This window comes from Ranitomeya variabilis, chromosome 6 (assembly GCF_051348905.1).
Source record: "Ranitomeya variabilis isolate aRanVar5 chromosome 6, aRanVar5.hap1, whole genome shotgun sequence".
NCBI lineage: Eukaryota > Metazoa > Chordata > Amphibia > Anura > Dendrobatidae > Ranitomeya > Ranitomeya variabilis.
In genome coordinates, this window is record NC_135237.1 from 175,141,488 (window position 1) to 175,157,861 (window position 16,374).

At 42.3% G+C, this 16,374-nt stretch overlaps 1 protein-coding gene across 1 annotated transcript; it reads right to left on the reverse strand.

The window, feature by feature from the left end:
• Window positions 1–6,038: 6,038 nt before the first annotated feature.
• Window positions 6,039–8,833, reverse strand: LOC143782144 (uncharacterized). Its single transcript, XM_077269276.1, has 2 exons — window positions 7,563–8,833; window positions 6,039–7,023 (listed from the first exon to the last, which is right to left on the reverse strand). Exons 1-2 carry the CDS (start codon window positions 7,763–7,765, stop codon window positions 6,039–6,041), a joined length of 1,188 nt encoding a protein of 395 aa, XP_077125391.1. The 5' UTR covers window positions 7,766–8,833.
• Between the last annotated feature and the right edge of the window lie 7,541 nt (window positions 8,834–16,374).

Below are 16,374 nucleotides of genomic sequence, written 5' to 3' on the forward strand. Positions count from 1 at the left end.
AAGTTGGGGGGTCGTCTTATACGCCCAGTCGTCTTATACGCCGGAAAATACGGTATATGCTATCATCTATTTCAAAAGAATTATAATAAAGATTGTTTTACAAGAACCAAGAAGAAGACATCAAGATGAAGACCAGATGACATCAGATGATGATCAGACCTGAGATGCTTCAAGTAGATATAGGGAGGTATAATTATATATTTTATATGAATATTAGTCACGGCTTACCATAACATGAATTTACATATTATATTATTGAGTACGTATAACAATATTATTATTATTATTGATATTATGAACACTAAATTATTTAACCAAAGAAGAAGAAAAGAAGAAAGAAGATCTTATTAATATATTTAATTTGAGGGTTCCAATCAATGTCTGTCACCCTCAAAAGGGGGAATTGTTAAATATTAATTAATTGAATTATTCTTATTCAATCCTGTACTGAGCACATTGCTTCTTGCTGACAGTACAAAGGGCTATTTCTGTGCATGAAGCTCAGAGTATAAGTCAACTCCATATAAAGGGCAACACGTGGTCTGTAGGACACATATATAAACGTCTCTTAGGAGGGTGTGGGGCCTTTTGTCACGTGGGGGCTGTCACCTCCTGCCTTCACCATCATTCTCCATGGACATCAGACAAGAAAGCAACAGCTGGTAGCGGTAGCCATGATGACCTTCAGATTTCACACAGACAGACGGCTTTTACCATTCAAAACTTTGGGAAAGATGAGTAACAAGCGCTGATATCTACACATGGACAATCTGTTCGTAACTATTTCATCTATTTTATGTTTTGGTGCAATGTGGTTTTTCTGTGGACAATTCAATAAACCACTACCCTTTTCTATGAGAATATCATGACATTTTTTCTTTAAGAGTAACGCACCTGGTTAAGTCCTAATTAAATAAATGTGCAAAAATAAGCATATTTAACACCTTCCCATTTAAATATTTTTCTGTTTTTTCATGACTGTGAAAATTGTACATTCACACTGAAGGCATCAAAACTATGAATTAACACATGTGGAATTATATACTTAACAAAAAAAAGTGTGAAACAACTGAAATTATATCTTATATTCTAGGATCTTTAAAGTAGCCACCTTTTGCTTTGATGACTGCTTTGCACACTCTTGGCATTCTCTTTATGAGCTTCAAGAGGTAGTCACCGGAAATGGTTTTCACTTTACAGGTGTGCGCTGTCAGGTTTAATAAGTGGGATTTCTTGCCTTATAAATGGGGATGGGACCATCAGTTGTGTTGTGCAGAAGTCTGGTGGATACACAGCTGATAGTCCTACTGAATAGACTGTTAGAATTTGTATTATAGTACATAGTCATGAAAATACATAAAAATCTTTAAATGAGAAGGTGTGTCCAAACTTTTCCTCTGTACTGTATGAGGAAATTTTTAGCGACAGCCAACAGTGTTGTTGTGGCGCCTATGATTGTTAAATTCAACTATTCAAACAGTTGCAAAAATATAACCTTATTTATATTGCTTTTCTTTTTTTCTTTTTTCTTTTTTAAATATTAATGATATTCTCCCTGCAACTAAACTGAAATGTCATTTAACCCCTTCACCCCTGGAGCTTTTTCCGTTTTTTCGTTTTCGTTTTTCGCTCCCCTCCTTCCTAGAGCCATAACTTTTTTATTTTTCCGTCAATATGGCCATGTGAGGGCTTATTTTTTGCGGGACGAGATGTACTATTGAACGATATCATTGGTTTTACCATGCCGTGTAACAGGAAACGGGAAAAAAATTCCAAGTGTCATGAAATTGCAAAAAAAGTGCAATCTCACACTTGTTTTTTGTTTGGCTTTTTTGCTAGGTTCAACAAACGCTAAAACTAACCTGCCATTATGATTCTATAGGTCATTACGAGTTCATAGACACCTAACATGTCTAGGTTATTTTTTTATCTAAGTGGTGAAAAAAAATTCCAAAGTTTGCTAAAAGAAAAAAAAAATTGCGCCATATTCTGATACCCGTAGCGTCTCCAATTTTCATGATCTGGGGTCGGGTGAGGGCTTATTTTTTGCATGCCGAGCTGACGTTTTTAATGATACCATTTTGGTGTAGATACATTCTTTTGATCACCCGTTATTGCATTTTAATGCAATGTCGCAGCGACCAAAAAAACGTAGTTTTGGCGTTTTGATTTTTTTTCTCACTACGCCATTTAGCGGTCAGGTTAATCCTTTGTTTATTTTGATAGATCGGGCGATTCTGAATGCGGCGATACCAAATATGTGTATGTTTAATTTTTTTTTAATTGTTTTATTTTGATTGGGGCGAAAGGGGCGTGATTTGAAATTTTATATATATATTTTTTTTTTTATATTTTTAAACACTTTTTTTTTCTATTTTGGCATGCTTCAATAGCCTCCATAGGAGGCTAGAAGCATGCACTACTCGATCGGCTCTGCTACATAGAGGTGAAATACAGATCACCTCTATGTAGCAGAAAGGCAGGTGTACTTTGAGCGCCGACCACAGGGTGGCGCTCAAAGCAATCGGCCATCAACAACCATAGAGGTCTCAAGGAGACTTCTGGTTGTTATGGCAATGCACCGCTGACCCCCGATCATGTGACGGGGGTCAGCAGCGCGAGCAGTCCCGGCCGCGCGGCCGGGAGCGCTAGTTAAATGCCGCTGTCAGCGCTTGGCGGCGGCATTTAACTGGTTAATGGGCGCGGGCGGATCGCGATTCCGCTCGCGCTCATTGCGCGCACATGTCAGCTGTACAAAAAAGCTGACATGTCGCGGCTTTAAGGTGGGCTCACCGCCGGAGCCCACCTTAAAGCAGGGGATCTGCCAGCTGACGTACTATTCCGTCAGCTGGCAGAAAGGGGTCAAAGAAATTTAAAAAGTGCTAGGTTGTAAAGTTGCTACTCGCAGGTTCACGACGAGAAATTAGCATGTGCCAACATCAGACAATATGGTTGTGGGGTGAGAGGTATATAAAATAAACAATACAGAAAAAAATAATATACTTTTTATATTAAAAATAAAAAAGAACATGGCCACGTGCCTTTTTCCAAATCGGATATGACCAGAATTTCTAGGTATAATCAGGTCCCAAATCCAAGCAACTGCAACTGGCTGCTGTTTCCAGGTGCTGTGCGCACGCATTTAGTACTAGTCTATTACAGCAATAAAGAGGGCTAAAAATATTATTTTAAACAACTTAGTTCTCATTTACTTTGGTAGGTAAACAGTTGTATGTTAAAGCGAACCTGTCAGCGGTTTTGGCAGATAAAAGATAAGGCCACTGCCTTTCAGGGCTTATCTACAGCATTCTATAATGCTGGAGATACGCCCCCATCCGACCTGAAAGATAAAAAAAAATAAGATTTATTATACTCACCCGGAGGGTAGTCTGGTCCGATGGGTGTCGCAGGTCCGGGTCCGGAGTCTCCCATCTTCTTGCGATGCTGCCCTCCTGTTGCTTCATCAATTCCTGGCATTGCGCTACTGCACAGGTGAACTTATCTGCCCTGTTTAGGGCAGACCAAAGTACTGCAGTGTGCTGGCGCTTGGAAAAGTCAGAGAGGCGCAGCGCCTGCGTACTGCAGTACTTTATTCTGCCTTCAACAGGGCAGATAAGTTCGCCTGCGCATGAGCGCGATGTCGGGGAGCGATGAAGCAACAGAAGGGCGGCGGCGCAAGAAGATGGGAGGTGCCGGACCCAGACCTACGACACCCATCGGACCGGGCTACACCAGACCGCCTTTCCCGGGTGAGTATAATAAAACTTATCTTTCTTATCTTTCTGGTCGGACCAGTGGATTATCTATAGAATTATAAAATGCTGTAGATAAGCCCTGAAAGGCAGTGGCTGCATCTTATATCAGCCAAAACTGCTGAGGCCGGCCTCACACTCAGCGTATAAAATTACGGTCCGTTTTTTACGGCCGTAATACGCCTCAAGCTTCGAAATACGGTGATCCGTACGAACTCCGTAGGCAAGGTGTGGTGGCGTATTTTGCGCAGGTAATGTTGCGTATGTAATCCGTATGTCCACCGTATTGCGTTTTTTTCACGCAACTTGACAAAATGGACAATTAACGGTTTTTGAGGCTGAACTTGATTTAAATTACCATCATCAACCCTATTTAAGGCCCCTACAACAGGTGTCTCCCTCCCATATGGTCATTTTGTGGTTTGCCATCTGTTGGAGTGTTGGGTTAACATTTGTACCATGTCTGACCACCTGCAGTTCACCCCAACACAGCGGGTTTTGTTTAACTGGGTCTTGTCGCGTCGGTTTGGCCAGCCATACCCTGTGATTGTGGATCCGCGAAGGAGGAGCAGAAGAATGTGGGTGCATCCTCTGTTGACCCAACGCCTCACTAAAGGCCATTTTCATCGGCTATATACAGCTCTGCGGGCACATCCAGAAAAGTTCTATCTCTACTGCCGCATGACAATCCAAACATTTGACAGATTGTTGGAGATATTACGCCCAGGAATAACATTTCAGGACACAATGATGCGCAAAGCCATCTCCGCCGAGGAACGTCTTCTCCTTACATTACGGTATGTATTCTACATCCTCACATACCTTTTGTTGTATTTATGGGTTTCCTTTATTTTTGACCCAGAATATGTGTACATTAGGTCACAAGCAGATGTGACAAAGATCATAAAATATTTTAGTTAAGCTCCCTTTGTAATTTTGGTTTGTCCCAGCATTGTTTGGGATTTTTTTATGAGAAATGTTTTGTGTGCACTCTTGACCCATATGTAATTTTTTGGTATGTGTTTCTCTTTCAGATTCCTGGCCACTGGATTGTCATTTGCGGGACTCCACCTGGAGTTTTTGATTGGCCAATCAACCATTTCTGGCATTGTGCGTTTAACATGTCGGCAAATATGGGATAGACTCAAGGACCTTGTGATGCCTGAGCCAAAACAGGCTGATTGGCTCAAAATAGCCCATGGGTTCCAGGTGAATTGTGACTTCCCAAACTGCATTGGAGCGGTGGATGGGAAACATATCCGGGTACGTAAGCCGCCGAACTCGGGCTCCCAATTCTACAACTATAAGCAGTTTTTCTCTGTAGTACTGTTAGCTGTAGTTGACAGTAACTACAGGTTTATAATTGTAGACATTGGGGCCTATGGCCGAACTGGAGACTCTAGGGTATTCAATTCGTCTATAATGGGTCGGCGGCTACGTGACAACCAGTTACATCTCCCACCACCACAACCACTCCCAGGCTCCACTGCAGAACCAATGCCTTTTTTTTTGGTGGGTGATGAGGCGTTCCAACTGACCAGACACCTCATGAGGCCTTATCCCCGGCGCAACCTGGACCACCGTCGGAGGATATTTAATTTGCGCCTTTCTAGGGCGCGGAGACTGGTTGAGTGTGCATTTGGTATTCTGGTGGCAAAATGGCGTGTCCTCCAGACTGCCATACAGCTCAGTGAGGCTACCGTCACTGAAGTTATCAAAGCATCAGTCATTTTGCACAACTTTACCCGCATACATGATTGCTTTGCAGATGGTAATGATGAACACATGTTGCGTAGTGTAATTAGGCCAACACCACATGGCCCTCCTCCGCGCCGTCCCCTTTCTGGAGTCAAAGTTAGGGATGTTTTGACAAATTATTTTGTATCTCCTCAGGGTTCTACTCCCTGGCAAGATTATGCTGTTTCTCAGTTGTAATTTTCTTATTTTCTTGATGTCTTTGTGAAATATAATTTTTTATGCCCCAGAAAAAGTACTGTGTGTGTTGTGTTTCCTTATTGACCCTATGTTTATGTTTCTAGAATATGTGTGTGATGCAATAATGATTTTGACCAAAACATCATTTAGCTTTTTCAAAAACATTTTACTTAAAGAACCAGCCTTTTTTGGTTTCCCTGTTAACATATTTTTTTCATATGTTAGTTTTCCTTTTTTAGGGTGAAGTTTAAAACCAGAAAAAACAGAAAAGGTTAAATGGTGCCAAAAATAACACAAAACCATGGTAGGCAGCTCACAAATATAAAGATTAGGCCACAAAACAACAATACATTACAAATCCCTGTAAGTTGGCGGGGGAGATGGTGCCTGCTCTGGGTCCTGGTCAGGGGGCCTTTGTTGGGCCAATGTGACTTCATCCTGTGAGGATGCACTGGCTTGTGGCACAGAATACTGGCCTTGTCCATATTGGCCAGTTGGGTGGTGTCCATAAGCCAATTGTCTCTGTGCCTCATGCTGACGGACATATTGGCTTGCATCATACCCAAGCCCAAAATGGCCATGTTGTCCAAACCCAGGTTGGGACCAGCCTACATCACTGGGTCTGGAAAAGTTGCCATATTGGGATTGGGGGTTGTAGGCTGCCATTTGGTAGACTGATGGCCTTTGTATATTTGGTGGTGGGAGGGGTTGAGGTGGAGGCATACGTGGAGGAGGTGCTGCAAATCCTGATTGATCTTGCTCCTGTTGAGGGAATTGAAGGCGCAAGAGGTTGGTTTGGGAAAGCTGCCTTCGCTCAAGATATTCAAACACCTCATAGGGGTTATTTGGAGCTGTGCTTAAATCAATCAGGATTTGCATACACCCTCTCACACGTAGCCTCACCTCACGGGGAAGGGGTCTAAGGTAACGGGCAAGGCTGCGGGCAAAGGCCTCCTCTCCATCATCCGTTGCTGCCCTGGCCAAATAATTGAGGACCCCAGCGTCAACATCATTTCTTGTTGCTTGCAGCTCTCTCCTTCGGCGGGCTCTCCGTAAAGGCCCAGCTGCCTGTGGGGATGACACCAGTGGGTGTGGAGGGCTGCTGCTCTGGGCATGTTCCTCAGGCCTTTCAGCATCATGTGGTGCTGAGGGTGGTGGTGCTGCTGCATCTTCCTCACTTGCTGCTGCCTGCTGTGATGATGATGCTGATGGGTCCTCAAGGATGGATGCTGAAGCTTGGAAAGATGGGCCTGCCACCTCTTCATCAACACTTACAGGATCGATCAGAGCCTCCGATTCCGACCCGGTCTCCCTCTCTGTGAGGTTAGACTGTGTTCTGTTAATAAAAAGCCAAAAAAAAAGGGATTAGTTTTTGCCCATTGTTTAATTACACATCTGTGAGCTATATTGTGTCAAAAAACATACACACAACCTCATATCAGACCAACATCTACTCCACTCTTATCTCAAATTCACACATGAATATACCAGATTTTTCTGTGGGATCACACCAAAGGTTAACAACACTATCACAACACATCATAATGTGGCCTAACATTTCAAGCTCAAACAAAAACAGGAAGACCCACATCTTCAAACAATCACAGAACATCCAGTAACAAACCAACTAACAAACCACTGCATGAACATTTCTAATCTCGCCTACTACCTTCTCATCCATCCCTTGTAGTAGGTAGTGTTGTTTGGCGGGCAGAGTCCTCTCTCATCCAGGATCCTTTTTGAATTTAGCCTTGTTTACATTATATTTTGCACTATATTTACACATCCTTACATGTAATTGGCAATGTAAGAACCGTAAAAATAACAAGATAAGATTGATTATCAATCAAAATGTGTGGAGAGGTTATTACTTACTGCCTCAGATTCATACTGACATCCAAAAATGAAAGACGGTCATAGTAGATATATTTCCGCTTCTTGAGTGGGGCTGATGACCCACTTCTTGCCCGCTGCTGTCTTTCACGCCGGTATTGGTCCCGGATGCTGTGCCATCGTGTCATTACATCATCCACTGCAATTACATGTTCAAAAATATTGAGCAAGATCAGTAGGAACATAGCTTCTTACAGTTGTCATTGTTTTTGTTTTTTTGTTTGTTTTTTTGGGGGGGGGGGTTTCTTGCACCATTATTTACATGGTGCAGCAGATGTGAAAGGGGTTACATGCAGTGGTCTATATATCGGTCACAGTTGGAAACTTTACAGTCACAGACTGGGAGGGGAGAGAACCCTGTTCTTGCAAACATACATTAGGTCGGATTGTGAATGTGAAATAAAAATGCCTTCTGCAAGAATTAGCCTAATGTGACAATTTAGGACAAATAAAGACAAGGGGCAACACCCCTCTGGGCGAGGTATGAGTACCAAGAAATATTTATCCGCGCAACATCAAGATTACCTATGTACATAAACACTTGGCCTTGTTAATCAGCTTTGGGATTTGACAAAATGGACATAAATGACACAGATATCTAAAAATGATTCTTCAAGTCATCATGTAGGGAAAGCATCTTGTAAAGTCAAATCTGGGGAATACATGAGTGTACTTACTTAGTCTTGTCTGGTCCGCACGTGGCCGTTGGGCATAATCAGGGAATAGGAGGCCACAGATGGCCCTCCAAGCTGCCTCTTTCCTGGCCCGGTTGGAGTAGTTTGGATCCCGCTGGTCCCATATTTCTGGCCTTTCTTGGACCAGGATGAGGAGCATGTCCACATTAATTAGACTGGCCATGATGCATGCAACTCTGTGGAGGCGAGCCCCAGACTTCCGGGATGTCTGTGTGGCGTTTTCAGCTAATTAGCATGTCTGGGATTCATGATTGAGAGCTTGGCTCAATTCCTTGCACCTGGCGTTGGCTGGCGTATTTCTCGCAAGTCACACTGCTGGTCCGTGTGTAATCCGTATTTTTCACGCACCCATAGACTTTCATTGGCGATTTTTTTGCGCAACACGGTGACAAACGCAGCATGCTGCGATTTTCTACGGCCGTACAAGACCGTATATTACGGATCCGTAAAATACGGCAGATAGGAGCTGGGACATAGGGAATCATTGGGCCATGTTTAATGCGTATTTTACGGACGTAGTTTATGCGCTCATACGTCCGTAAAACTCGCTAGTGTGAGGCCGGCCTTATAGGTTCCCTTTAGGGTTCAGGATAAGAGTGCAGTCAGACGGCAATGTTCGGGCTGGCCATGGGTCTTTCAACCCGAACATGACAGCTGCATAGAAATACTTGAAGCTGTCATGCTCCAGAGAGCCACCAACCAGTCCGTGCACTGCCATCGAATCTTGGTATAAATTATACGTCCGTCTGACTGTACCCTAATGGAGATTTCAATGACACACAAGCTCTGAATTCAAAGTTTGATTTTAGTTTCATTATTAGTAATGATGGGAGTAATACTGACCCTCCTTGATGGCACTGTATTAAAAAAATGAAAGCTATTAAGATGCTGTTACTGCTCTATTTTACAGCTCAATCAATTCACAGTCATGCTGAGTGGCTATACTGCCGTAGTAGATAACTATACCATGCTCACTACGTCTTCATTAGTGTGTGAAATGGTGCCTAGCATTAATGATTTTTGGATGATCCTCGCAAAAAGATTTACAAAGTTCAAATTTGCGTGTAACCATGAACTTCAGGAAATTCAGCTTGAACTCAATCCTCTGCAGATCAATCCACTCATCTCTAATAGTTGGTAATTATTCAGATCCAAAAGTTCTAGTTAAGATGTAAAAGTAGATATGTGTAAAGTAGAACAGATTATTTTAAAAAATCAGGAACGAGCACAGCAAGTCCAATTCGATGTGTCAGAGGCGTCTCACATTCTCTAAAATCTCATATAAATTGAAATACCCTACAAAAGTATTCTTCAAATAGAAATATTTTATCCAATAACATGCAAAAATACAGTTCAGCAATCATGTATGCAAGGATATATTTGGGTGCATACAGCTAAATTAAAAGGAATCTGTCAGTAGGTTTTTGCTATGTAATCAGATGACAGCATGAGGTAGGGGTTAAAACACAAAATTCAATGAGGTCAGGCTGTGTGCTATTGTTTACTTACATTGAAGGTTTTATCACTAGGACATTTTCATTGCTGTGTCTATCTATTGCGTTGGCACTCATGGGACTTACTGTCAATATACTACGTACATAAAGAGCCTGGTGGTGAAGGGTCAGCTTTCTCAGCTCTGCTGTATTGCTAAATTTAAAAACTATGTGAAAGGCTACACTGTAAGTGATAGATCACTGGACTCAGAGTCGCTTTGCCTACATTATGCTGCTCTCAGATGAGCTAGCAAAAACCTGCTGACAGATACCCCTTAAGCGGACATTGCTGTACTGTAGCAGTATGCACTGAAAGTGAACTACTTTTTTGTATATATCCTTGCTGGACTGTATTTTTGCACTTTATTGGCTACAAATCAGAGGCATAGCTAGGGGTTTGGATCGGGGGGGGCGAAACTTTCTGAGAGGGTCCCTAACCATGTAACCCTGATTACAAATATGGTGGTGCACCTTAATAGTAGACATAGGGGAGCCAAAGCAGATCACTGCGCTGTTACTGAAAAGAAATCTTCATACAAAGACAAACATCGATATTACCACCATATGGTGACAGTGGTAGATACCAGCCCTGCAGAACATATAAGGCCCCTTTCACACATCAGGCTTTTGCTGTCAGTCTCAATCCGGGGAATTTTGAAAAAAACGGATCTGGCGAATGTTGCCGCCGGATCCGTTTTTTTGTCATAGACTTGTATTAGCAACGGATTGCGACGAATGGCCTCATGCTTTATCCGTCGTTCGCCGGATCCGTCAAAAATTGTTTATCCGGCGGCCAGAGAAAATGGACATAGTAAAGTTTTTGTGTCCGTCAAAAAAAACGGACAGCAATGGATCCGTCGCCGTCCGTCGTTTGCTAGAATGGAAGCCTATGGCACCGGATCCATCAAATTATGTTTTTTTTAACTGAGCATGCTCCGATTTTTTTAGGATCCAATTAGATGGATTAGCTACTTGGATCCGGCAAAAAAATGAATCACATCAGTTTTTCACAATCTGCGACGGATCCGTTTTCTTCAACATTTGACGGATTGTGACTGATGGCAAAAAACTGATGTGTGAAAGCAGCCATAGGCTTCCATTCTAGCAAACTGCGGACGGCGACGGATCCGTCTCTGTCCATTTTTTTGACGGACACAAAAAAAGTTACTATGTCTGTTTTCTCTGGCCGCCAGATAAACAATTTTCGACGGATCCGGTGAATGACGCATGAAAGATGAGGCCATCCATCACAATCCATCGTTAATACAAGTCTATGAGAAAAAAACGGATCCGGCGGCAACATTAGCCCTATCCATTTTTCAAAATTCGCCAGATTTAGACTGACGGCAAAAGACTGATATTTGAAAGGGGCCTTAGACTACAGCACGGTTATTGATGGAGACTTACAGCTGACAATCTTTCTGGTCGAGTTGTTCACTTTTCCCCTCTTCTCCATGTGACCTAGACCGACATAACGAATTCTCCAGCCAGGACTCGTCTGCAGAGATTACAACAAAGACACATCTGACTTCTCACATTTTGTGCACTGTCGTCTCCATCTATACACAACATTCTCAACCTGCTGAGGTTGCTCCCACACAGTATAATGGACCCTGCACAAACCTTCACACTGTATAATAGTTTGCATACTGTTTAAAGGCTCCCTGTAAGCCTCCAAATATTTTAACAGCTCCACATAGTCCTCCATACAGCATAATGCACCCCATGTCCCATATAGTATAATGCATTCCCCATGTCCCATACAGTACAATGCATCCCTTAATGGTTCATACAGCATAAGGCATCCTCCCATGGTCCATACAGCATAATGTGTTCCCACATGGTCCATACAGTATAATACATCCCCACATGGTCCATACAGTATAAAGAATCCCCCCATTGTCTATACTATACAAAGCATCCCACCATGATCTATACAGTACAATGCATCCCCCATGGTCCTCAATAGAGTTTTATCACCATATAGTGTTCTAAAAAACAATAAAATACAATACTCACCTCTCCTCCTCGTTCCTCCTTTTGAGAAAGCATGGTCAAATAGCGTCGAAACGCGCATTGGGGTGTATCCAGTGATGTGTGTCTCAGTACTTGGTTTTGATTGTCCCTGTCTAAATACAATTTATGTCTATATGATGGCTTCACATGAGAATATTGTATGTCTTTTTTGGGGCTGAAACTAGCAAACATCCCTTGAGCTATATGAAATCTTATAATGACTTACAATATTTTCTTGGCTTCAGTAAAGGTTATGGCCTTGCGGGTTTAGTGCCTAATTTGACAGGGTATATCCTGCCATTGGATGAATATACATAGACCAATGTGGAATTATGGCTGTACATAGTGCTGAGTGCCACCATTTTGGTGTCCTTATTTGCCCTTTTTTATTCATGTCATTTTCTATTATTCTAATGTGTTAAGAAAGATTTTTTATAATATTTTTATAAAGCTCCTATGGTTCTCATTTTTCTGAATATTCCTTTAGCAGTGCAGAGGTTAATCTGCTCATTTGATGACTCCTGGAAGCTTTCCTGCAGTAAGGATCCCAGCTATTCACTGTTGGCAAATCCCATCTCCTTTATATTCTGGGCCCTGGCAAGTACTCATTGTCAGAGTTGCTTTTTCTGCATGATTGGAGGGTGTTGGTTAGTTGTTGTTATTTGAGAATGATGTTGGTATATTTATCTGTGACTGTTGCTAGGTGTTCTCTGCTAACTGTGCTAATTGCCCCTCCTTTTTCTACTTTAGTTTTACCCCATCCTCCACTCCCCGATGCATTTCTCTGTTGTTTATGTGAGTATATTGGTATAATTAGTATTTTCCTTTATCCTTGTTTGTATTACCTTGTTAGTCTGGTTGGTGTATTAAAGTACACTACTACTCCCCTTTTCCCTGGGTGGGGGAAGGGTACAGGCTGAGGGCGGATTCAGGAACTAAGGCAAGGTACGTGGCCCCAGCATCTTCACCATCAGACGTAATCCAGGGAACAGGGCTAGCTAAGGCACCCCTAGCGTTAGGGACCGGGAAGGAGCCACTGGTCCCAGGACACCTGACAACAGAGTCGTGACAGGTAGATTGGGGTAATGGTTATGATTTGTGCTGTTTGGCACTGGATGTGCATGAAAATCACTTTGAGACACAGTATGTCTTTTACTAGTGTGTTTACTGTTTACATTTGTAAATGTGTGCTGTATTTTGGTGGATGGAGGCATTCTTATTGTTCTCATTTTATTTATTATTTTACAAATTTTTTATATTTACATATGTTCTCTCATATTTTTTCACAACTGAATTTACTGCTACAGCTTTAGGCCGGCCTCACACTAGCGAGTTTTACAGACGTAAGAGCGCAGAAATTACGTCCGTAAAACTCGCAAAATAAACGGCACAATTATTCTCAATGGGGCTGCTCCTATTAGCCGTATATTACGGTTCAGTATTATACGGCTTTCTACGGCCGTACAAAATCGCAGCATGCTGCGTTTGTCAGCTTATTGCGCAAAAAAATCGCTAATGAAAGTCTATGGGGGCGAGAAAAATACGGATTCCACATGGACCTGCAGTGTGACTTGCGAGAAATACGCAGCGCTGTTAGTGAAAAGTCAGTAATTCAATTGCCGGCTTTTCATTTCTCCTGCACAAACCCGACAGGATATGAGACATGGTTTACATACAGTAAACCATCTCATATCCCCTTTTTTTTTGCATATTTCACACTACTAATGTTAGTAGTGTGTATGTGCAAAATGTGGGCGCTGTAGCTGCTAAAATAAAGGGTTAAATAGCGGAAAAAATTGGCGTGGGCTCCCGCGCAATTTTCTCCGCCAGAATGGTAAAGCCAGTGACTGAGGGCAGATATTAATAGCCAGGAGAGGGTCCATGGTTATTGGCCCCCCCGTGGCTAAAAACATCTGCCCCCAGCCACCCCAGAAAAGGCACATCTGGAAGATGCGCCTATTCTGGCACTTGGCCACTCTCTTCCCACTCCCTGTAGCGGTGGGATATGGGGTAATGAAGGGTTAATGCCACCTTGCTATTGGAAGGTGACATTAAGCCAGATTAATAATGGAGAGGCGTCAATTATGACACCTATCCATTATTAATCCAATTGTTGGAAAGGGTTAATAAACACACACACACATGATTTAAAAGTAGTTTAATGAAATAAACACAGCGGTTGTTGTAATAATTTATTGTTCTCTCAATCCATCAGGAACACCCTCGCTTGGAAAAATAATAAACGCACAAGATACATACCTTCTGGTGAACCGTCTCGTCCCACGAGGTAATACATCTGAAGGGGTTAACTAATATTACAGGCACCAGCTGCGATAAACCACTCGCTCGTGCCTGTAATCCCCGGGTGCTGAAAGGAAAGCAGGATCTGTACTTACATTGAGTCATGGTGAGGTGCCCTCTGGTGGATGTTCTCATGAACTGCAGCCTGGGAACATTTTCCCACGCTCCAGGTCATATGAGGACATCCACCAGGGGGCGCATCACCGCGACTGAAGGAAATGTAGGTCAATGACCTACATTTCATTCATTCACCGGGGAATTACAAGCACGAGCACCGCTGCATTTAGCAGGGCTCCTGCCTGTAATATTAGTTAACCCCTTCAGATGGATTACTTCATGGGACGAGACGGTTCACCAGAAGGTATGTATCTTGTGCGTTTATTATTTTTCCAAGCGAGGGTGTTCCTGATGGATTGAGAGAACAATAAATTATTACAACAACTGCTGTGTTTATTTCATTAAACTACTTTTAAATCATGTGTGTGTGTTTTTTAACCCTTTCCAACAATTGGATTAATAATGGATAGGTGTCATAATTGACGCCTCTCCATTATTAATCTGGCTTAATGTCACCTTCCAATAGCAAGGTGGCATTAACCCTTCATTACCCCATAGCCCACCGCTACAGGGAGTGGGAAGAGAGTGGCCAAGTGCCAGAATAGGCGCATCTTCCAGATGTGCCTTTTCTGGGGTGGCTGGGGGCAGATGTTTTTAGCCACGGGGGGGCCAATAACCATGGACCCTCTCCTGGCTATTAATATCTGCCCTCAGTCACTGGCTTTACCATTCTGGCGGAGAAAATTGCGCGGGAGCCCACGCCAATTTTTTCCGCAATTTAACCCTTTATTTCAGCAGCTACAGCGCTGAAATTTTGCACATACACACTACTAACATTAGTAGTGTGGAATATGCAAAAAAAAAGGGGATATGAGATGGTTTACTGTATGTAAACCATGTCTCATATCCTGTCGGGTTTGTGCAGGAGAAATGAAAAGCCGGCAATTGAATTACCGGCTGTTCACAGATATCGCGCTGAATGAAATCTAAATACAGAATATATATATATGTGTCTCAATGACATATATATATATATATATATATATATATACTGTATATATGTTTTAATGAACATTTAAGCACATAAATCCATTAGATGTCGGTTTTGCAAGCCTGCGCGAAAATCTCGCAGTACGGATGCCATAAGGATTACATACGGAGGATGCCATGCGCAAAATACGCTGACACACCCTGACTACGGATCAATATTTTGGGAACATTTCTCCGTATTACGGCCGTAGTACGGTCGTATAATACGTGGCGTATTGTCTTACGCCCAGTGTGAGGCCGGCCTTAAAGGGGTGTACTCATATTCTGGTTTCAAGAGTACATGGCTCTCCTGCCTCCCGGATTTCTTCTTACGGGGGGAGGTGGTAGGTGTCTTCCTGAAGATTGACAATTCAGACCACAAGCTTGGTTGTGCTGCTGGTCTGAACTATTCATTCTTCTATGCTGAAACAAAATTTGAGAAGCACAGGGACACTGAGGCTGGCCAAGTCCAGTCAGCTTCAAAGTAGCATTTGAAGGTTGTACAGCAATCAGCGTCAATGTGCACGCTCCTTGCCTAGGAGAAATGGCCATTCTGAGGTGACCTGTAACATAGGCCATGAGTAGTAAACTATACAATTTAAAATCCCTCTGTTCTTGAAAATTCAAAGGATTTGTAATATGGAAATCGCAGTTTTTTAATTTTACAAGCATTTTGAAAATTTGACCGTTATTGAAAATAAGTCAACATCTTCAATGAAGGAGAAACACTTCTATATTTAGGAACTCATAGCTCAATATGAGCACTCGGTTCAGAGGTAGTTAGTGACAGAATTGATGTTTATAGTTCACTATCATAGTACAGTATTGGTCATTCTTTGACGTTACCTTTTGCAAAGTCTACACGTGGAATATTCACCTCTAACATATACCTCCAGTGGATGAAAGTATATTGTCATCCATATTAAGAGGTTTCCTGGCACATAAAAAATGACCAAGTGTTAAAGAGCCCTGCCAGCCTGATCCGGCTGGTGAAACTGCATGCAGGAGCACAAGGCAGAAAGAAAATTAATGCTCTTACGCCGCATGAACCATCTCATAAGTGTGTTCATTTATTTGTGAAAGGTGACAAGAGGTTGAATGAGATTGAATAAGATTAAAAGCAAAAAATAAAATAAAGTATTATAAAGTAAGAAAGTATGTCCAAGTTTCTGTGCATCAGAAGTAAAAAATGGGACAAAGTAA